The sequence below is a fragment of the Hemitrygon akajei genome, chromosome 14 (genome assembly GCF_048418815.1).
Source record: "Hemitrygon akajei chromosome 14, sHemAka1.3, whole genome shotgun sequence".
Taxonomy (NCBI): domain Eukaryota; kingdom Metazoa; phylum Chordata; class Chondrichthyes; order Myliobatiformes; family Dasyatidae; genus Hemitrygon; species Hemitrygon akajei.
Genome location: NC_133137.1, coordinates 106,961,133 through 106,984,528, shown reverse-complemented (window position 1 = coordinate 106,984,528; position 23,396 = coordinate 106,961,133). Strand labels below are relative to the sequence as shown.

General features: G+C 42.4%; 1 protein-coding gene and 1 long non-coding RNA gene across 4 annotated transcripts in view; one reads left to right on the top strand and one right to left on the bottom strand.

The window, feature by feature from the left end:
* LOC140738894 (uncharacterized) overlaps positions 1–19,016 on the bottom strand; it is a 96,819-nt gene extending 77,803 nt beyond the window's left edge. The window contains exon 1 of the long non-coding RNA XR_012101476.1: positions 18,679–19,016. This is a non-coding gene — a long non-coding RNA (uncharacterized lncRNA). The remainder of the gene's footprint in view (positions 1–18,678) is intronic.
* The window catches only part of shank3a (SH3 and multiple ankyrin repeat domains 3a), a 1,154,364-nt gene that overhangs the window by 1,010,813 nt on the left and 120,155 nt on the right, over positions 1–23,396 (top strand). For all 3 annotated transcript variants that reach the window (XM_073066894.1, XM_073066893.1, XM_073066892.1), the window contains exon 19: positions 19,596–19,676. In XM_073066894.1, coding sequence (XP_072922995.1) covers positions 19,596–19,676 — 81 coding nt within the window. The remainder of the gene's footprint in view (positions 1–19,595; positions 19,677–23,396) is intronic.

Below are 23,396 nucleotides of genomic sequence, written 5' to 3'. Positions count from 1 at the left end.
TAACTGCAACCCTCATCCTAAGATGATATACCAAATACTACATCCTCCAGAAAGAATGTACAACCTCTGAATCTTCCATGTGAGCCCCTTGTTCTATTATGTATATTTCAGTAACACTCTCTAACTCTGTATTCTCTATGCTTGCCGTAATCCTCATCCCCTCTGGTTTAACAATATTCAAACACTCCTCTTCCTCTACCCTTTGAGAAAGATATACAAACGCTTATAAGTCTATGGGGAAAAAAATTTCCATCAGTGCATCAGTGTTGCTTAAATGGTGACCCCTTATTTGTAAACAGTGAACCATGTTCTATATTCTCCCACAAGGAGAAATATCCTCTCCACAAGAGAGCACTGATGGAGGGAGGGGTGTTTTTTTTTCTGACATGAGGCCTGTGGCCAGTACTGTTCTGCAAGGATCAGTCCTGGGACCTTTGTTGCATATCTGGATGAAAATATGAAGAGTCTGATTTGTAAGTTTGCAGTAGACACAAAAATAGATAGACTTTGGATAGTGGGAAAGGATGTCAAAGGACTCAGCAGATTATCGATCAGTTGAAAATTTGGAGTTCAATCCAGATAAATGTGATGTGATGCATTTTGGGAGGTCAAAATGCAAGAAGAAATATACAGTAAATGGCAGAAGTCTTAAGAGCATTGATACGCAGAGAGATCTTGATTTACATGTAGTTTTCTGTCAGTCATGATCTTACTGAATGGTGGTGCAGGCTGGACAGGCCAGATGGCCTATTCCTGCTCCTGTTTCTTATGTTCGTGACAACACAATGGATAGGGTGTGAAGGAAGGCATCTGCATGCTTGTTTTTATTGGTAGGGATCAATGTTCCCTCACTGACCTCTACACACACATCTTTTGATACTAGCACACAAAGGAATTTAAACTACACACAAAAGGTTGTGACCCTCTGCCCTGTTCTCATGTTAAGTAAATTTCACTATCATACACAATACATTTCCTTTTCTAGTTTCTGATGCGGACAGTGTTGACAATGTGGAATTTGTGATCATTTGTTGGTCAATTTTGGAATTGGCTTATTTATACAGTTTTTATTGAAGAAATTATTCAATGCACGCATGTTGTCACTGGGCAAAAAAATTCACAGCTCAAGATTTTTGCACACACTGGTCATTAGAGGGAACGTTGGTGGAGATATTTAGTATAAACATTGGCAAGTCATGCTACAAATATTGCAGCTGGTAAGTAACATGTGGGATATTGTACACTATAGAAGAATCTGCTGGATTTATGTTTGTATTCCAAGCCCTTTGCTTGGTATACCTGCATATTTACTTGATACATCTCAACAGCCAGTAATTAAGATCTCCAAAAAAGAGCATTTATTAGTTTCCCACCATTTAATAAAAAATGTGTTTTTCTTTTCTACCCATAGATATGTGAATGTCTAAAAGCTAACAACACATTCCATCACTAAGAATAGTTATTCAGCTAATACATTTTCAGTTGAGTGGAATAAGGTTCAGAGGGAATGTCTTTACACACAGGCTGATGGGTGCATGAAACTCTCTGCTGTGGGCTTTAGCAAAGGCTGTTACAATAGGGACATTTAAAAGACTTTCAGATAGGCATGTGGATGTAAGAAAAATACAGGTTTTGGCTGTGTAGGAGGGAAGGGTTGGATTGATTGTGGATTACGTCAGCTCAACGTCATGGGCCAAAGGGCCTGGTCTATGCTCTACTGTTCAATGTTCTATTTCTTCCTCCACATTATTGCTTTACGTCCTCGGTTCATGCTAACGTCATCCTGTAAATTACTTTAATTCTATGAACTGTTCTTTCAAATCAGTTTCTATCCTTGCATTGCTTTTTCATTTACCACAAGGAATCATTGCATCTGTAAATCGTTAAACTTACATTAAAAACACCCAACCCACCCATTATGGTTCTGATAGCTCTTTGAAAGCTCATTTCCCAGCTGTTTTTCCAATTGCTTTGCAACTTATATTATGATTGTTCTTGACATCTTTGTTGTGATTGGAAGGCCCTGTTGGACATTGGCAATGTAGAATACTGTGAATCCAATCCACTGGCTCCTTGGCGAGACCAATGGCAGATGGAGACTGCGTGGCCTTGGTTGAGGCACAGACCAGGCCCTTATTTGTGCCTTGGTGTCACCTGTTGTGGCCAAAGGAAGGAAAAACCAGAGCTGGGTCTGTGCCACTGAGCTGGGGGCTGCCCCCCCCCCGCCCCCCCACCGTCGGTGCTGATCTCGAGTGGAGGACAAGTTGGATTACATCCTGCAGTGGCTGCAGTGTACGATGTGAGGAACGACAGTGGCTGTTCCCGCAGAAGCGTGACTCCAGGACAACATCCATGCACTATGCCAGGGCACTCAGCCATTTGGGCTATACTGTATTACTATTTTTTAAATATTATTTCTTTCTGTAACTGTACATTTTTTGCTATCATCATTATATAAACTGCTGGTTCTTTGTTTTGCACCTTAGCCCCAGAGGAACGTTGTTTTGTTTTGCTGTATCATGTGTACAGTTGAATGACAATTAAACTTGAACTTGAGCTTGAACTCTATTTTTCTTTGTAAGGGTTTACAGTACCTATAAAAAGTATTCCCCCCCCCATGGAAGTTTTCATGTTTTATTGTTTTACAACATTGAATCACGGTGGATTTAATTTGGCTTTTTTGACACTGATCAACAAAAAAATTCTTTTGTGTCAAAGTGAAAACAGATCTCGACAATGTGATCTAAATTAATTACAAATATAAAACACAAAATAATTGATTGCATAAGTATTCACCTCCTTCAAGTCAGTATTTAGTTGTTGGACCTTTGGCAGCAATTACAGCCTTGAGTCTGCGTGGATAGATCTCCATCAGCTTTGCACATCTGGACACTGAAATTTTTCCCCTTTCTTCTTTACAAAACTGCTCAAGCTTTGTCAGATTGCATGGGGATCATGAGTGATTCTCAATTGGATTGAGGTCTGGACTCTGACTTGACCACTCCAGGATATTAACTTTGTTGTTTTTAAGCCATTTCTGTGTAGCTTTAGCTTTATGCCTGGGGTCATTGTCTTGCTGGAAAACAAATCTTCTCCCAAGTCACAGTTCTCTTGCAGATTGCATCAGGTTTTCCTCCAGGAATTTCCTGTATTTTGCTGCATGCATTTTATCCTCTATCTTCTTCACAAGCCTTCCAGGGCCTGCTGCAGTGAAGCATCCACACAGCATGATACTTTGCGGTAGGGATGGTGTGTTTTTGAGGATGTATGGTGTTCGTCTTACCCCAAAGATACTCTGCCCACAAAGAATATAAGATGATGAGAGTCATTAATCATGTGAATAGTCAGAGGATTTTCCCAGGGCCGAAATGGCTAACACAAGGGGGCACAGTTTTAAGGTGCTTGGAAGTAGGTACAGAGGAGATGTCAGAGGTAAGTTTTTTACGCAGAAAGTGGTGAGTGCGCGGAATAGGCTGCCAGTGACAGTGGTGGAGAGGGATATGATATAGGGTCTTTTAAGAGATAGGTACATGGAGTTTAGAGGGCTATGGGTAGCCTTAGGTAATTTCTAACTAAGTACATGTTCAGCATAGCATTGTGGGCCAAAGGGTCTGTATTGTGCTGTAGGTTTTCTATGTTTCTATGTTTCAAACATAGGATTTAGTCTGACGACCAAAAAAGCTCAATTTTGGTTTCATCTGACCATAGAACCTTCTTCCAGCTGACTTCAGAGTCTCCCACATGTCTCCTGGCAGACTCTAGCCAAGATTCCATGTGAGTTTTTTTCAACAGTGGCTTTCTCTTTGCCTCTCTCCAACAAATCTGTGACTGGTGAAGCACCCGGGCAACAGTTGTTCTATGCGCAGTCTCTCCTGTCTCAGCCACTGAATCTTGTAACTCCTCCAGAGTTGGCATAGGTCTCTTGGTGGCCTCACTCACTAATTTCCATCTTGCCTGGTCACTCAGTTTTTGAGGACGGTCTGCTCTAGGCAGATTTACAGCTGTGCCATATTTTTTCCATTTCTTGTTGATTGACTTAACTGTACTCTGTGACATTCAGTGACTTAGAAATTTTCTTGTATCTGTCTCCTGACTTGTGCTTTTCAATAACCTTTTAGCAGAGTTGCTTGGAGTGTTCTTTTGTCTTCGTAGTGTAGTTTTTGCCTGGATACTGACTCACCAGCAGTTGGACCTTCCAGATACAGGTGTATTTTTACTACAATCAATTGAAACACCTTGACTGCACATAGGTCTTCAAAAACAGATCTCCATTTAACAAATTATGCAATTTCTAAAACCAATTGGCTGCACCAGTGATGATTTGGTGTGTCATATTAAATGGGGAGTGAATACTTATGCAATCAATTAGTTTTTGATTTTATATTTGTAATTAATTTATATCACTTTGTAGAGATTTGTTTTCACTTTGACACAACAAGGTATTTTTCTGTTGATCAGTGTCAAAAGAGCCAAGTTAAATCCACTCTGATTCAATGTTGTAGAACAATAAAACATGAAAACTTCCGGGGGGTGGGTGAATATTTTTTATAGGCACTATATCCAATTTTTTAGAAGTCAATATTGACTCTGCTTCCACCAACCTTTCAGATACAGTGTAATTCATTTCAGATGAAAACAAGTTACCACATAGAAACAAGTTCAGTTTTTTTCCCCTCTAGATCTATTAACCAACATCACACATCTGCATCATCTGGTTACTAAGTGCTTTATCGCTGGAAACTTTTTATCCCAAAATACACTTTTCCATAGGTATTAACTTTCTTTGAACTTCAAGAATCCCAACCTCTCCTCTCTCTATATATAACTGAAGTACATCATGCTTGCTACCTTTGTATGAGACACAAAACACAAAACATTTTGGAAACAATCGGTGGGTTAGGCAGCATGTATGGAACAAGAGAAATTGATGTTTCAAGTATGGAACTAGGAAAAAGAGAAAATGTTGGTTAACAGTAGCAGTGAAGGTGGAGCATGGAAGGAAATCAAAGGGACAAGGGGGAAAATGAAATTTGGATTAAATTATGTGTAATATGCTGTTAAAAGCACGAATATGGGACATGTTCAGGAGTTCAGACTAAACAAAGAGAAAGAGGAACAATGACAGGCAGAAAGAATGAGTTATCTGAAGTTGGAGAATTGGATACTGGGTCCGAAAGGCTGTAAAATGCTTATAATAGAAGTGTTATTCCTTGGGCTGTGTTAAGCTTCAATATATCAGCGCAGAACCACAGACAGAAAAGGATTTCAATGGTGAATTAAAATGGAAAGCATCTTGAATCTTGGAGTCGTACTTGCAACAAGTGCTACTTGCTCACATTTGGCCAATATTCTTCAAAACACTTCCTATCTATGTACCTGCCCAACAGTCTTTTACAAGTTGTTATCGTACCTGCCTCAACCTACCCTGGCAGCTCATTCCATGTATGCATCACCCTCTGTTCTATATGAAGAGTTCAGTACTTTCCAATCTATCTTGCTGTGTACCTTGCACTTTATTTGGTTAACTGTAGACACTTTTGCTGTCACTGCAACACTCTATTCTGTATTCTGTTTTCTTTTTACTGCATTGGTGAAATTATATGCGGCATGACCTTTGCAAGTGGCACATAAAATAAGCTTTCTACTGTATCTCAGACCATGTGACAGTAATAATAAGCCCGTTGTAATACCAGTCTCGCTACCACTCTGACCTATCTCTCTGTAGAAATTAAGAACCTGGTGACATGGTGCGAAGACAATAACCTTTCCCTCAACGTCAGCAAGGCGGAGGAATTGGTTGTTGACTTCAGAAGGAGTAGCGGACTGCAAGACCCCATCTACATCGGTGGTGCGCAGGTGGAACAGGTCAAAAGCTTTAAGTTCCTCAGGGTGAATATCAGAAATGACCTGACTTGGTCTAACCAAGCAGAGTCCACTGCCAAGAAGGCCCACCAGCGCCTTTACTTCCTGAGAAAGCTGATGAAATTTGGCCTGTCCCCTAAAACCCTCACTAATTTTTATAGGTGCACTGTAGAAAGTATTCTCCTAGGGTGCATCACAACCTGGTACGGAAGTTGTCTTGTCCAAGACCGGAAGAAGCTGCAGAAGATCGTGAACATAGCCCAGCACATCACACAAACCAATCTTCCGTCCTTGGACTCACTTTACACCGCACGCTGTCGGAGCAGTGCTGCCAGGATAATCAAGGACACGACCCACCCAGCCAACACACTTTTTGTCCTTCTTCCTTCTGGGAGAAGGTTCAGGAGCATGAAGATTCGTACGGCCAGATTTGGGAACAGCTTCTTTCCAACTGTGATAAGACTGCTGAACAGATTCTGACCTGGATCTGGGCCGTACCTTCTAAATATCCGGAACTGACTTGCACTACCTTACTTTCCCTTTTCTATTTTCAAATTATGATTTATAATTTAAATTTTTATTATATTTACTTTGATTTGTACTTCAGGGAGCACGAAGCGCAGAATCAAATATCGCTGTGACGATTGTACGCTCTAGTATCAATTGTTTAGTGACAATAAAAGTAAAGTTTTAACAAAGTTCAGTGTAAGTTTGAGGAACAGCACGCCATCTTCCATGTGGTTATGTTACAGTCTTCTAGACTTATACTGAATTCTGCAACTTCGGATAACATGTTTTCTCTCTTTGTATCAGAGCTAACCAATCTACTGTAAGTCTTTCATCTGCAACATTGGTTCAAGTTTTCCTTCCCTATCAATATAGCCTGACTACTGGACTATTTCTCCAGCTCTGCAGATTACAACTGTTCTATTGCTTTGCTTATGATCTCTCATTTTCACACCTCCCATTTCATACCTTTTATGTTCTTTTGTTCATAGAAACATAGAAAACCAACAGCAGAATACAGGCCCTTCAGCCCACAATGCTATGTCAAACATGTACTTACTTTAGAAATTACCTAGTTACCCATAGTCCTCTATTTTTTAAGCTCCATGTACCTATCCAAGAGTCTCTTAAAAGACCCTTTTGCATCGGCCTTAACCACCGTTGCCAGCAGCCCATTCCACACACTCACCACTCTCTGTGTAAAACGCTTAACCCTGACATCTCCTCTGTACCTACTTCCAAGCACCTCAAAATTGCACACTCTCGTGTTAGCCATTTCAGCCCTGGGAAAAAACCTCTGACTATCCACACGATCAATGCCTCTCATCGTCTTATACACCTCTATCAGGTCACTGTCATCCTCCATCACTCCAAGGAGAAAAGGCCAAGTTCACTCAACCTATTCTCATAAGGAATGCTCCCCAATCCTGGTAAAGTCCTTATAAATCTCCTCTACACCCTTTCTATGGTTTCCACATCCTTCCTGTAGTGAGATGATCAGAACTGAACACAGTATTCCAACTGAGGTCTCACTAAGGTCTTATATAGTTGTAACATTACCTCACACCTCTTGAACTCAATCCCACAGTTGATGAAAGCCAACACACCATATGCCTTCCTAACAACACTGTCAACTTGCACAGCAGCTTTGAGTGTCCTATTGACTCAGACCCCAAGATCTCTCTGATCCTCCACACTGCCAAGAATCTTACCATTGTTACTATATTCTGCCATCATATTTGACCTACCAAAATGAACCACCTCACACTTATCTGGGTTGAACTCCATCTGCCTTGAGATCTAACTTCTGACAGCCCTCCACACTATCCACAACAGCCCCAACCTTTGTGTCATCAGCGAAGTTATTAACCTATCCCTCCACTTTCCCATCCAGGTCATTTATAAAAATCACAAGGACGGGTCCCAGAACAGATCCCTGAGGTATACCACTGGTCACCAACCTCCATACTGAATATGGCCCATTTACAACCACTCTTTGCCTTCTGTGGGCAAGCCAATTCTGGATCCACAAAGTAATGTCCCCTTGGATCCCATACCTCCTTACTTTCTCAATAAGCCTTGCAGGGGCTACCTTATCAAATGCCTTGCTGAAATCCATACACACTACATCTACTGCTCTTCCTTCATCAATGTATTTAGTCACATCCTCAAAAATTCAGTCAGGCTCGTAAGGCATGACCTGTCTTTGACAAAGTCAAGCTGACTATTCCTAATCATATTTTGCCTCTCCAAATGTTCATAAATCCTGCCTCTCAGGATTTTCTCCGTCAACTTCTCAACCACTGATGTAAGACTCACTGGTCTATAATTTCCCAGGCTATCTGTATTCCCTTTCTTGAATAAGGGAACAACATTGCAACCCTCCAATCCTCCGGAACATCTCCTATCCCCATTGATAATGCAAAGATCATTGTCGAGCCTCTGTAATCTCCTCCCTTGCCTCCCACAACAGCTTGGGGTGCTGTTTGTCTGGTCCTGCTAACTTATTCAACTTATTCAACTTATTCAACTTTCCAAAAGCCCCAGTAGATCCTCTTTCTTAATGTCTATATGCTAGAGCTTTTCAGTCTGCTGTGTCATCCCTACAATCGCCAAAGTCCTTTTCAGTAATGAATACTGAAGCAAAGTACTCATTAAGTATCTCCACTACCTCCTCTTGTTCCATACACTTCTCCACTGTCACATTTTATTGGTCCTATTCTCTCATGTCTGATCCTCTTGCTCTTCACGTGCTTGTCAGATGCCTTGGGGTTTTCCTTGATTCTGCTCACAAAGGCCTTCTCATGGCCCCTTCTGGCTCTCCTAATTTCATTCTTAAACTCCTTCCTGCTAGTTTTATAATCTTCTAGATCTCTAACATTACTTAGTTGCTTGAAGCTTTCGTAAGCTCTTCTTTTCTTCTTGACTAGATTTTCAACAGCCTATGGTTCCTGTAACCTACCATCCTTTCCCTGTCTCCTACCTATGCAGAATGCCATGCAAGTACTTTCTGAACATTTACCACATTTCTGCCGTACATTTCACTGAGAACATCTGTTCCTAATTTATGCTTCCAAGTTCCTGCCTGATAGCTTCATATTACCCCTTAATCCAATTAAACATTTTCCTAACCTGTTTGTTCCTATCCCTCTCCAAAACTATGGTAAAGGAGATAGAATTGTGATCACTATCTTCAAAATGCTCTCCCACTGAGAGACCTGACACCTGACCTGGTTCATTTCCCAATACCAGATCAAGTACAGCCTCTCCTCTTGTAGGCTTACCTGTATATTGTGTCAGGAAACCTTCCTGAACACACCTGACAAATACCACCCCATCTAAACCCCTTGCTCTAGGGAGATGCCACTCAATATTGGGGAAATTAAAATCTCCCATCACGACAACCATGTTCTTGCTCTCCCTCTCTTAACTGTCCAACCTGACGACACAGTGTACAGTTTATCAGCACAGAAAGCTGGGCCTTATTCCAATTCCTCTGGTCCATCCCTTCCTGCCCTCTCAGCACCTTAAAACTAACTGATTTTCAGTCCCTTTCCCCTCACCCCTACTGGGGCATAGGTAACTGGCTATAGTCATCGGTCCTGGGCCAGTGTTTCACGTTGTCTCCAAGTGTAGTCCGCCTTCTTGATGTATCCTTTCTCTCCTAGCAATGAGGTCTTTAGAGCTTCTATTGGTGTTTCTGTAACACTGGGTTTTTATGGGATAGGGTTGCTAGCCACTTGCTCAACCCTCTTTGTTTCAGCTGGACTTGGGACCATCCATGGAGAAGTTAACTTATTTTCAACATTTCCAACATTTTCTGATTTTAATCCACAAACAGAAAGCCCATACTTCTATTTTTCAGTGAATAGCTGAATAGCTTGGCTCCGAGCATGTCCAAACAGAAACATGACCTGTGTACTGCAGGTGGCCTGCCGAGTGTTGGGTAACTTTGAATCTGGAGTTTAGTCCCTATAGGTTGAACATTAGTGCTGAAGATCTGCTCACTCTTGCAGAATGTTAGACATTGAACAAGCATTGTCAACTTGATCTTCACCATGCAACAACTCCTTGAAAAGTGCAGGGAACAGTAGCAGCACAATGGCTTTTTTTCATCCACACCAGTACCATTGACTCCATCTGTTGGAAGGAGATTGGAGCAGCATCTTCAAACAAGTTCATTTTGTCCTTACTCCATACACACAATAAATTTAATAAATCAGTCAGTCTACAACCACTTGTCATGTACGTTGTTGGGATAGATCATTATTGTTAATCTAACCAAACAGATGTGGACTGGGTTTTACTGTCTCATGCTGACAGCATTATTCCCTTTGTAATATAGTTGACAGATATTCACCCCAAAGCTTTTTCATTGCCAAATGAGGAAAATAAAATCTAGATAATGCAATGAAATGCTTATGAATCATCGATACACGAAGCCCGAGCTCACATGTAGTCAAGAGGTGTATATTCACAAAAGTAACTAATTTCCTATTTTAAAGTTTTATATAATCTGTTCATGTATAATTCTGATTCATTTATTTATATTTATAACGAAAATTGTCTTTGTGAATGTCACACTGTAATTACACCCTGTCACCACAGTAGTGTAGCAGTTCGTGCAACACTATTACAGCTCAGGGCATCAAAGTTCGGAGGTCAATTCTGGGTTTCTCTGTAATGAAGTTTGTACATCCTTCCCATGTGTGTGTGGGTTTCCTCCAGGTGCTTCGGTTTCCTCCCACAGACCAAAGACGTACCGGTTAGTAGGTTAATTGGTAATTGTAAATTGTCCTGTGATTAGGCTAGGGTTAAATTGGTGGGTTGCTGGGTGGAAGGGCCTGTTCCGCGCTGTATCTCGAAATAAAATAAGAATGATCAAGCACCTCTACCTGTGGGAGTATGAAATTACAACATGAAATTTAAATATCATATCTAATGTATATGTCTCCCAGCAATAAATGTGGTAATAGTGATCTGTAACGGAAACAATCAATAGGACTTGCACATAAACATACAGCGCTTTGTATGATAGATGCATTATCTGTTTAACCGTGCTTAACTCCATAATATTAAAATCAGAATCAGGTTTAATATCGCAGGCATAGGTCGTGAAATTTGTTGGTTTGCGGCAGCAGTATATTGCAATAAATACTAAAAAACTATAAATTACAATAAGAATGTATATAAATAGATAGATATAGATATATACGTTTAATAAATAGAGCAAAATAAGAAAAAGCAGTAGTGAGATGGTGTACATAGGTTCATTGTCCGTTCAGAAATCTGATGGCAGTGGGTAGGTTCCTGAAACGTTGAGTGATGGTGGCAATGAGAAGAGGGCATGTCCTGGGTTATGGAGGTCCTCAATGATGAATACCACCTTCCTGAGGCACTGCCTTTTGAAGGTGTCCTGGATGCTGGAGAGGATGGTGCCCATGGTGAAGCTGACTGTGTTTGCAACTTCCTGTAGCGTTTCCAGGCACAGTTGCAGAGGGTGAAGACATGACCGCTAAGCTGATTCAGTGTGCTACGTGCATGATGTGGGAGGTCAGGGACACTGATGGTGCCCCTGGCTGCTACAGCTGTGGAAAGTGTGTCCAGATTCAGCTTCTGAAAGAGCATGTTCCAGCACTGAAGAAAGAACTGGATGACCTCAGGTTTATCCGCGAAAACGAGGGTTTTCTGGACAGGACCTACAGTGAGGTTGTTACACCGAGGATACCGGAAGAGAGAAAGGGGGCGACGATGAGGAAGGAAATGATGCTTGAAGTACAGGAGCCTCCAGGGTATGTACCTCTTGTAAACAGGTTCACCCTCTTGGAAGCTGTCAGGACAGAAGATACTGTCAGTCTGAGAGGCGGACAGGTCTGCGAGTCGAAAATTGGTGCAGAAGCAGAGCCGAGGAGTCAGACATCAGGAAGAGCCGTGGTAGTAGGGGACTCCATAGTAAGAGGTACGGAAAGGGGTTTCTGCTGCAACAGGCGAGAATTAAGGATGGTGTGTTGCCTCCCTGGTGCTAGGATCCAGGACATCACGGACCGATTGCAGGGAATCCTCAAGGGTGAAGGTGAACAGCCGGAAGTGGTAGTGCATGTTGGCACAAATGACATCGGGAAGAAGAGGAAGGACATTCTGCAGCGGGACTTCAGAGAACTCGGAAGAAAGCTGAAAAGCAGGACTTCCAGGGTGGTTATCTCTGGTTTGCTTCCAGTTCCTCGTGCTGGAGAGGGCAGGAACAGGGAGATAATGGATCTGAATGTGTGGCTGAGGAACTGGTGCAGGAAGCAAGGATTTACATTCTTGGAACACTGGGATCTGTTTTGGGGTAGGGATGAATTGTACAAAAGGGACGGGTTGCACCTTAATGGGCGGGGGACCAGCATTCTGGCAGACAGGTTTGCCACTACAACACGGATGTGTTTAAACTAAGTAGTGGGGGGGAGGGGATGAACTGGAAATATAAGGATGGAGTTAAAGGGAAAGTGAAAATAAGAAAACTTAAAAAGGACACCAGAATAAATGGAGTAGAAAGCTCAAGAAGAGATCGTACAGTATGGCCAAGTGAAATAGGAATTGATATGAAAGGAGAGGGGAGTAACGAATTAGAAGTATTATATATGAATGCACGAAGTATAAGGAATAAAGTAGATGAGCTTGAGGCTCAGTTGGAAATTGGCAAGTACAATGTTGTGGGAATAACAGAGACATGGCTTCAAGCGGACAGGGCCTGGGAAATGAATATTTAAGAATATACATCTTATCGAAAGGACAGACTGACTGGCAGAGGGGGTGGGGTGGCTCTGTTGGTGAGGAATGATATTCAGGCCCTTGCGAGGGGGGACCTAGAATCTGGGGATGTAGAGTTAGTATGGATAGAACTAAGATATTCTAAGTGTAGAAAGACCCTAATGGGAGTTATCTACAGGCCCCCAAACAGCAGTCTGGATGTAGGGTGTAAATTGAATGAAGAGTTAAAATTGGCATGTCGCAAAGGTAATGATACAGTTGTCATGGGGGATTTCAACATGTAGGTAGACTGGGAGAATCAGAATGGTACTGGACCCCAAGAAAGGGAGTTTGTGGAGTGCCTCCGAGATGGATTCTTAGAACAGCTTATACTAGAGCCTACCAGGGAGAAGGCAATTCTAGATTTAGTGTTGTGCAATGAACCGGATCTGATCAGGGACCTCGAGGTAAAGGAACCATTAGGAGATAGTGACCATAATACAATATGTTTTAACCTACAATTTGAGAAGGAGAAGGGAATATCGGATGTGTCAGTATTACAGTTGAACAAAGGGAACTATGGAGTTATGAGGGAGGAGCTGGCCAAAGTTCAATGGAACAATACCCTAGCAGGGAAGGCAGTGGAACAAAAATGGCAGGAATGCAGAGTAGATTCTGGATCTTTGTACTCACAAAAGCCAAATACTTGCATCTTTCCTGAAGCTCTTTGAACTCTCCTCCAGCTTAAAATCAAGCCACATTTCGCAAGTGACTACCTGATTAACATATCAGAAGCTTTCTCAGGTTTGGCAGATGTATACATTGGGCAAATGTATGGTAGATGCAGTTTAATGTGGATAAATGTGAGGTTATCCACTTTGGTGGCAAGAACAGGAAGGCAGATTACTATCTAAATGGAGTCAAGTTAGGAAAAGGGGAAGTACAAAGAGATCTAGGTGTTCTTGTACATCAGTCAATGAAAGCAAGCATGCAGGTACAGCAGGCAGTGAAGAAAGCTAATGGCATGCTGGCTTTTATAACAAGAGGAATTGAGTATAGGAGTAAAGAGGTCCTTCTGCAGCTGTACAGGGCCCGGTGAGACCACACCTGGAGTATTGTATGCAGTTTTGGTCTCCAAATTTGAGGAAGGACATTCTTGCTATTGAGGGAGTGCAGCGTAGGTTCACAAGGTTAATTCCAGGAATGGCGGGTCTGTCATATGTTGAAAGATTGGAGCGACTGGGCTTGTATACACTGGAATTTAGAAGGATGAGAGGGGATCTGATTGAAACATATAAGATTATTAAGGGATTGGACACACTGGAGGCAGGAAGCATGTTCCCGCTGATGGGTGAGTCCAGAACTAGAGGCCACAGTTTAAGAATAAGGGGTAGGCCATTTAGAACAGAGATGCGGAAAAACTTTTTCACCCAGAGAGTGGTGGATATGTGGAATGCTCTGCCCCAGAAGGCAGTGGAGGCCAAGTCTCTGGATGCATTCAAGAGAGAGTTAGATAGAGCTCTTATAGATAGCGGGGTCAAGGGATATGGGGAGAGGGCAGGAACGGGGTACTGATTGTGTATGATCAGCCATGATCACAGTGAATGGCGGTGCTGGCTAGAAGGGCCGAATGGCCTACTCCTCCACCTACTGTTTATTGTCTATTGATCCTCTTGAAGATCAGCATTGTTGTTTATGCATGGATCTGAAAGATATGGAGGAAGATCTTAAATGCATCTGTACTTACTCACAGAGACTACAGAACTGGAGTCAAAGAGTAGTGAGGTCATGGACTGTATCCGGATTATGGAAGTGGAGGTGCTCGCTGTCTTGAGGAGAATTAGGGTGGATAAATCCCTAGGGCCTGACAAGTTATTCTCTCAGACCTTGTGTGGGGGGGCTAGTTCTGAATTTGAAGAAACCCTGGCAAAGATATTTAAAATATCTTTAGCCACAGGTGATGTGCCAGAGATCTGGAGGATAGATCATGTATTTTTCCATAGATGCTGCCTGGCCTCCTGAGTTCCTCCTGCATTCTGTGTGTGTTGCTCAGATTTCCAGCATCTGCAGACTCTCTCCTGTTTGTTGTTTCCTTACTCAAAAATGGTTCTAAGAATAAGCCAGAAAATTATAGACTGGTGAGCCTGATGTCAGTTATGCGTAACTTCGAGGAAGGTATTCTAAGAGGTAGGATGTATAAGTATTTGGAAGCATAGGGTCTGATTAAGGATAGTCAACATAGCTTTGTGCATTGTAGGTTATGTCTAACCAATCACATAGAGCTCTTCTGAGGAGGTTTTGAGGAAAGGTGGTAGACTTGTCTACATGGAGTTTAGCGAGGTCATTGACAATGTCCATGTCAAGACAGGTGACCCCAGCTATTATCAATACTCTGGCTGGCCCAGAATGTTAAGTTGCTTGGCATTCAGGATGGAATAATCAATTGGATTCAACATTAACTATCCAGAGAATCCAGAGGCTGGTAGTAGATGAGTGTCTCTCTGACTAGTGGTGCACCACAAGGATCAGTGCTGGGTCTATTGGTGTTAATGATTTAGATGATAGTATGCTAAACTCAATCATCAAATTTGTAGATGACGCAAACTTGGGGCATAGTGGGCAGCATGAAAGGCTATCGGATCTCCCAAAGTCATCTGGACGATCTGAGAAAATGGCTGAAAAATGGCAGATGGAATTTAATGCAGACGAGTGTGAGGTGCTGCTCTTCAGTAGGATAAACCAGGGTAGACTTACCTAGTGAATGGTACAGCATTGAGGTGGAACAAGTGAATCTGGGGATATACATCAATAATTCCTCAAAAGTGGCATCAAAGATAGATGGGTTTGGAAGGATGGCTTTTGGCATAATGGCCTTCATAAATCTGTGTATTAGATAGATAGATAGATAGATAGATAGATACTTTATTCATCCCCATGGGGAAATTCAACTTTTTTCCAATGTCCCATACACTTGTTGTAGCAAAACTAATTACATACAATACTTAACTAAGTAAAAAAAAATATGATATACATCTAAATCACTATCTCAAAAAGCATTAATAATAGCTTTTAAAAAGTTCTTAAGTCCTGGCGGTAGAATTGTAAAGCCTAATGGCATTGGGGAGTATTGACCTCTTCATCCTGTCTGAGGAGCATTGCATCGATAGTAACCTGTCGCTGAAACTGCTTCTCTGTCTCTGGATGGTGCTATGTAGAGGATGTTCAGAGTTATCCATAATTGACCGTAGCCTACTCAGCGCCCTTCGCTCAGCTACCGATATTAAACTCTCCAGTACTTTGCCCACGACAGAGTCTGCCTTCCTTACCAGCTTATTAAGACGTGAGGCGTCCCTCTTCTTAATGCTGCCTCCCCAACACGCCACCACAAAGAAGAGGGCGCTTTCCACAACTGACCTATAGAACATCTTCAGCATCTCACTACAGACATTGAATGACGCCAACCTTCTTAGGAAGTACAGTCGACTCTGTGCCTTCCTGCACAAGGCATCTGTGTTGGCAGTCTGTGTATTGACAACAGGATGTTATGTTGAAATTGTACAAGATGTTGTTGAGGCCAAATTTGGGGTATTGTGGACTGTTCTGGTCACCTACCTACAGGAAAGATATCAGTAAGCTTAATAGAGTGCAGAGAAAATCTACAAGGGTGTTGCTGGGACTTGAGAGCCTGAGTTACAGGGAAAGGTTAAATAGCTTTATTCCCTGGAGCACAGCAGAATGAGGAGAGGTATGCAAAATGACGAGGGGTATCAATAGGGTGAAAGCATTTCCCCCCTCATGTTGGGTAAGACTAGAACTAGAGATCACAGCTTTAGGGTGAAAGGTGAAATACTTACAGGAGATCTGTGGGGTAACTTCATTCAGAGGGTGGTGTGAATGTGGAACGAGCAGCCAACAGATTTGGTAGTTGTAGGTTCAGTTGTAAGATTTAAGAGAAATTTGGAGAGGTTCATGGATGAGAGTGGTATGGAAGCTTATGGTCCAAATGCAGGTAGATAGGACTATCAGAAGACCAGACCAGCATGAAGTAGGTGAACCAAAGGACCTTCCTCTGTGCTGTCATACTCTATGACTCTAATTAGAACAAAAGAACACAAAGTCTATTTCAATGCAAAGTGATCAAATTTGTCATAATACAGCTTAGCTATAGTGATTAGGGTGTATTAGTTGAACTGCATGTGTTCTTTACAGGTATGCGCATTGAAATGGAAGAGATGAATAATTAAATGTATACAGAGAGAATCTTTATGTCAGCCATTCCAAGTACTTACTGCATGTGCATTCTTGTCAGTGCTGCATCCATTTAATTTTGCCTCCTTTGAATCGGTATTGCCAAAACCCATGCACAAACTGCAGCCCCAAAAACTGGCAGTTTTCATTCAATGACATTTGTAGCCTCAGCCAGAGCTACATGAAGTTGCCTGGAAATAGAGTTTCATTCAAATGCCTATCTTTTTGTGTAATATGTGTTGCAATTCTCTGCCAACATTATGTTAATGCAGCTCAATAATTTATAAATGTATTATTAAATTGCTTACCAGTGATTTCATGGAAAATGAATGAAATGCAAAAGTGATCACTATTTCCTGCTGAGTTATGCTGATTGAGTTAAATGAATGCACTGTTTGGGTCAAAAAGCCATTTCTATGTACATTGTAAATGTTGTTTTGCATCATAAGAGGTTACAAAACAACATTTCCAGTTCCTTGTCACATGGATAGAAGGGCTGAAGGGCTTGTTTCTGTATTGTCGTGCTCCATGACTCTATGACTAAATCTTAGAACAGGTCCCAAGCTGAGTAAAGGGATCTCCCATAAGAGTTTAATTAAACTTTATTAAACTCTACTGATGACAGCTTCTAATTGAAGGCCTATCATTATTGACCTTTCATGTAAACTTTCTGATCCTATCAGTGATTTCTTGGTAGTGGAACTGTATGGATTCAACTGCTACTGATCGTCTGCAGCACTTTGACGTGGCCATCCCACTCAATAATATTCTGCACTGAGTAATTAAAAGTAATCGTACCCAAAGTCATGAAAAGTAAGATCAGAAATGGTGAAACATGGACTTACAAAAATGGCAAAGACAATTCTATCAATAAGCTCAAAAAGCCAGTCAGGTTCAAAACATCAGACAGTTACCTGCAAAGAGAATTCCTAGCGTGCTGTTCACTTCAACACTCCCAGGATATATTGCAGCCAAATCAATAACAAATCCTGCAAATAACTCCAACAGATTCTCACAGGAAAGGTTCAGTGCAACAACACAGTAAAACTCTATCAATATTGCACAACAGACACTAATATGTGGAGTGCTGCACAGGTTAGAATGTAAATTATCCACCTCCTTACTCAAGCAAATAAGACCTCATGTGATGACAATTTCCTGTCTTAATAAGAGATCCCTCAGTATTGTGCTGGTGTTTTGGCCAAAGCTATGTGTTCTGACTTTCCAAGGTGAATGCTTTCAATTGAGTTAAAATGAAACCTATTGATAGCCAATCTGATCCAAAGAAGTACTAAAATATTCACAGTGAAAGCACATGATTTAAATCTATTTTAATGTAAGTACTTTTGTTGAATGTGTGATTATATATAAAATATATCTTGATAAACTAAACACATTCAACAACAGCTTACTATGAGCCCAGCTCTAAATTCCCACTACTGTGAACACCAAGATGACAACATGTTCGTTCATCTACTCGTTAATTATTAGCTGAGTTGAACTTTGTACCCACTGTGTACCTTCCACCATAGCAATAAAGTTGTACTTTATGTTAAGAGGCAAAAATAATGTCCTGGGTATTGAAGGGTGGATAAAGGTGAGGTGGAAAATGAAAGGGAAAGTAGAAGTTAAAGAGTACAAAGAGGTGGGAGAGAACACATGACTGGAGCTGAAATAAAAGAACAGTCAGAGAGAGAGAGAGAGAGAGAGAGAGAGAGCACAAGGAGGATAGAAGGATAGCACACATCAGAAGCCAGTTGCTGCTGTATGCAACTGATAGTATCGTCAAAATTAAACTGAATATATGGTACTGTCAGCCTGTCTACTCACCCTAGAGAAGGAGCGTCGACAAGCTGTTTGTGCTGAAGCAACAAATTTAGCTGGTATCTGTTTTAGAAAAAAACAGTTCATACGCCATTTGATTTTTTTCATGTGTGCTGATGTCGTTCTTGGATCCAGCTCTCACCGACATCCTGAGTTCCTCTCGCAAGTAGTAACCTGAGCTCAGATGAGAACCTCCTATTCCAGCATTTTAAATTTTTCCTACCTCATTCAAAGCCTGGTTTCTCTTCGTACCTAATTGCTATTTACAAATGGATATATCCTTAGCATGAACGAAGGACTTATGTTCACACTTGGTACTTATCACTGGGTTTCTGAAGCACGACTATACAGCGAGGGAGGATGGGAGGAGGAGGAGGAGGAAGGGGTTGCCCACTGGCCTTGTTTCCATGGTATTCCCTGTTGAACGTTTGAATACCGTATTATTCATGTGCAAGCCAAAGCCTGGAAAAATCTCGGCACACCTGAGACTGAGAACAGACTGAATTCCTTTACGCTCTTGACTTGGATGTTTAAGGGGGAAAGCATCAAAAGCAAAGAATCCTTTCTCAATATCTGTGTTGTTGAGGGGAAAAGTGACTTAAAGATAATTTTACTGCTCTCTAGCTGAGAGCCCAGGCTGACACTGTGGGAATGAATAGCACTGTTTAGGAAATATGCAGGCAATCCTCAGCAAAGGATATATGTGGTGCACTTCGTAGCCCGGAATCCAGCTTCTTCCACCAGGGATAGCATGAAGAAGTTTGCCTCCACACGCAGTTTGAACAAGATTCTTCAGCAGTGTGATGATTCCTGTCAGGATTACGACGAGATTCAGGCAGTGGAGAGAAAATGGCACCTGCACATTGGAGGTGCTAGAAAGGTCCTGGGCAGAAAGTCAAACCTCTCGTCTCTTTTTATTTCAGCCCCACCACCCCCGAAGAGGGCACCAAGTACTACACTGACTCTCCGCTCCAAATCCATGACTGCTGAACTCGAGGAGTTAGGTAAGGTGTAATCTGTTTATTAATGCAATATATTTTCTGATTGATAACCCACTGATGAATTATTTCATGAGGCACTGTACAATTTGTGTATGTTTCAATGTCAACTACAGACAAAAGTTAATCTTTTACTTCTGTCTCGTACTCTATGGCCCATGAGTGTCAGCAACAATACATGTGCAGTACACACTGAGTTAGCTATAAAGCCCCTGAATGGTCACTGTTATCTGCTGTATGCATAGTGCACTAAGCCTAAAATTGTATGATTCGCTGGTACTTTATGCTGCAAGTGTAACTAAGTGTTAGTAGTTTTGTATTTGTTTATTTCAAGTTGGGCTATGGCTGTTGCAAATAGGACTGGAGTTTAATTGTTCAGCTGTGGCTAAACTATGAACATGGTAGTTTGAATCTTCCTGGGAATTGCCATGGCTCATGTGGTTACAGTGCTGATGTAAATTGGATTGTGTGTTTACAGGATTGACTGGCTTGTAAACAAGGATTAAGACTCAACCAGTATATCTGAAGTCTGCTTGAGGGCAGATTGGTTAACAGTGAATGCACTGAAAAAGAACAATTTTTAACAGTGGCAAGATGTGATTTTTTGTTCACTACGAATTGTTCATAATTCCCATAACCCAAAACTCCAATGTTTCAGTAGTCTTCAGTTCTTTCATCAGAGTCATAGAAGGATACAACACTGAATCAGGTCCTTCAGCCCAACTAGGTACCCATCCAACATGATATTAATCCTACATTCATCCCATTGTTATTTCCTCCCATGTTTTCATCAACTCCCTCCAAATTGTAGCCTTCATTGAAGGCAGAATAGCTGAAAAAAATCACGCATTCAGAGAAATAAATCTGCAAACTCCACATAAGTAGGACTCAGGGCCAGGATTGAACCCAAATCTCTGGCGCATTTTTGAAGCTTATTCAATCTTTAAGTAAATACAGTTGACTCCATATTAATTTTATGATTTTGATCTACTAATTTACAGCCCCTTGTTCTACTATTATGTACCCCTGATGCCATGTGTGGGCTGAATAAGGCTAGACATGGTATCACCTTCTTCAGAAACAGTATCTGCCAGGGTTCTTTAATTTCTTCCTTTCAATAGGTTTGAGCATTGTTGGCAGAATTTATTGCCTGTCCGAAATTGTGCCTGTGACTTGCAGTGAACTGCCTTAGAGACCACTGCATTCTGCACTGAAGTACCCCTACTGTGACATTGGGTAAAGAGGTCACGGATTTTAAGGCACCACCTATGAAAACATTGACGCTATCTTTTAAAGTCAAATTGATGTACGAGTTGGAGGGTAATAATGTTGGTAGTGTTTACGTGTGCTGGTACCCTTGTCTTAGATGGAAGTAGAACTTCTGTCAAGGAAGTCCAGTTCAGTTGCTACATTGCAAACCATAGCTGTACTTCAGCTTGAAACTCAGAGCTCCACCATTGGGTCAAAACTAATGTGGTCTTGTGAAATTTACACTCAGCATGAGTAGAAAGGTTATTGATGAGTGTCCTTTGACACAGTCGTTCTGGACATATTTCATCACATTGCTTGTGATTGAAACGAAGCTAATGGGAAAGGAATTGCCTAGACTGTGTTATTCTAACATCTCATGAACTGGATATACCAGAGCAATTCTCCAGATCATCTTGACTGTACTCCCCACAGAAAATAGCTCCCACATACTGTATAATCTCTGAACTGACATGTTAAAGAGCAAGATACACTCCCATTAAAGTCAAAGTTTATTGTGCATCACTGGAGTCAAGCTTAATGTTCTGCTAATTGGTTATCTATTGGTGGGACCTCAGGGGCTGTACAGGCTGATCCAGGCTTGGGAACTCACTATGGGAGCTGAATTGGATGGAGCTGGGAAACTCAGTCCTGCTGAGGGGTCTCGGCCAGAACTCTTTTCCATAGATGCTATCTGGCCTGCTGAGTTCCTCCGTCAGTTTCTGTGTGTTAACTGGGTCCAGGATTTTGATGTGGGATTATCCCACTGCCCAATGACCCAGACACACACAGGACACACACTACAAGGGAATGTGCTATCTTAGATCTGGTCCTGTGCAATGAGACAGGTAAAATTAGTGATCTTGTAGTTAGGGATCATCTTGGAAAGAGTGATCACAGTATGATTGAGTTTCTCATAGAAATGGAGGGTGCAATAGTTCTGTGTTGGACCTGGTTTACACAAACATCCCCAACGCGTACCAGGCGGAGCTCTGCCCCCACCTCGGATACTTAGACCATATCTCTGTTATGCTAATCCCAGCATACAGACTGCTCGTCAGGCGCTCCAGACCAGTTCAGAAGCAGGTGAAAACCTGGCCAGCAGGAGCCATCTCTGCTCTTTAAAGACTGCTTTGAGAACACTGACTGGCACATGCTCAGGGAGGCTGCAACCGATGGTGACTCTACCAACTTAGAAGAGTACACAGCATCAGTGACCAGCTACATCAGCAAGTGCATTGATGATGTTACTCTGTCCAAGACTATCACTATACATGCCAACCAGAAGCCATGGATGACCACAGAGGTGCGTGCGCTGCTGATGTCCAGCGACTCCACCTTCAGAGCAGGTGACAAGGCAGCTCTAACAACAGCAAGGGCCAAACTGTCCCGAGCCATCAGAGGGGCAAAGCGTGCACACGCCCAGCGAATCCACAGCCACTTCCAGGACAGCGGCGACACGCGGTGCATGTGGAAGGGCATCCAGGACATCACCAATTACAAGACAACATCACCTGACTGTGCGGGTGATGCCTCCCTCCCAGATGCGCTGAATAACTTCTCCACCCGGTTTGAGGCGGAAAATGATGTGGCAGCGAGGAAGTCCACCCCTCCTACAAATGACCAGGTGCTGTGTCTCACCGTGGCCGACGTGAGAAGAACCCTGTGCAGGGTCAACCCACAGAAGGCTGCTGGACCAGACAACATCCCTAGTAGAGTGCTCAGAGGATGTGCAGACTAGCTAGCAGATGTTCTCACTGACATCTTCAACAGCTCCCTGAGCAGCGCCACCATTCCAACGTGCTTCAAGGCCGCCACCATCGTCCCCGTGCCGAAGAAGTCTTCAGTGTCCTGCCTAAATGACTACCGTCCTGTTGCACTCACATCCATTATCATGAATTGTTTCGAGAGGCTCGTCATGAGGCATATCAAGACCCTGCTGCCCCCCTCATTGGACCCCCTGCAGTTCACGTACCGTCCAACCGCTCAACAGACGACGCCATTGCCATCACCCTCCACCTGGCCCTAACCCACCTGGACAAAAAAGACACATACGTTCGGATGCTGTTCATAGACTTCAGTTCTGCATTCAACACAATCATCCCTCAGAAACTGATTGGAAAGCTGAGCCTACTGGGCCTGAACACCTCCCTCTGCAACTGGATCCTAGACTTCCTGACTGGAAGACCTCAGTCAGTCCGGATTGGGAGCAGCATCTCTAACACCATCACACTAAGCACGGGCCCCCCACAGGGCTGTGTGCTCAGTCCGCTGCTGTTCACTCTGCTGACCCACGACTGTGCTGCAACACACAGCTCGAACCACATCATCAAGTTCGCCGATGACACAACCGAGGTGGGTCTTATCAACAAGAACGACAAGTCAGCTTACAGAGAGGAGGTGCAGCAGCTAACGGACTGATGCAGAGCCAATAACCTGTCTCTGAATGTGAACAAAACAAAAGAGATGGTTGTTGAC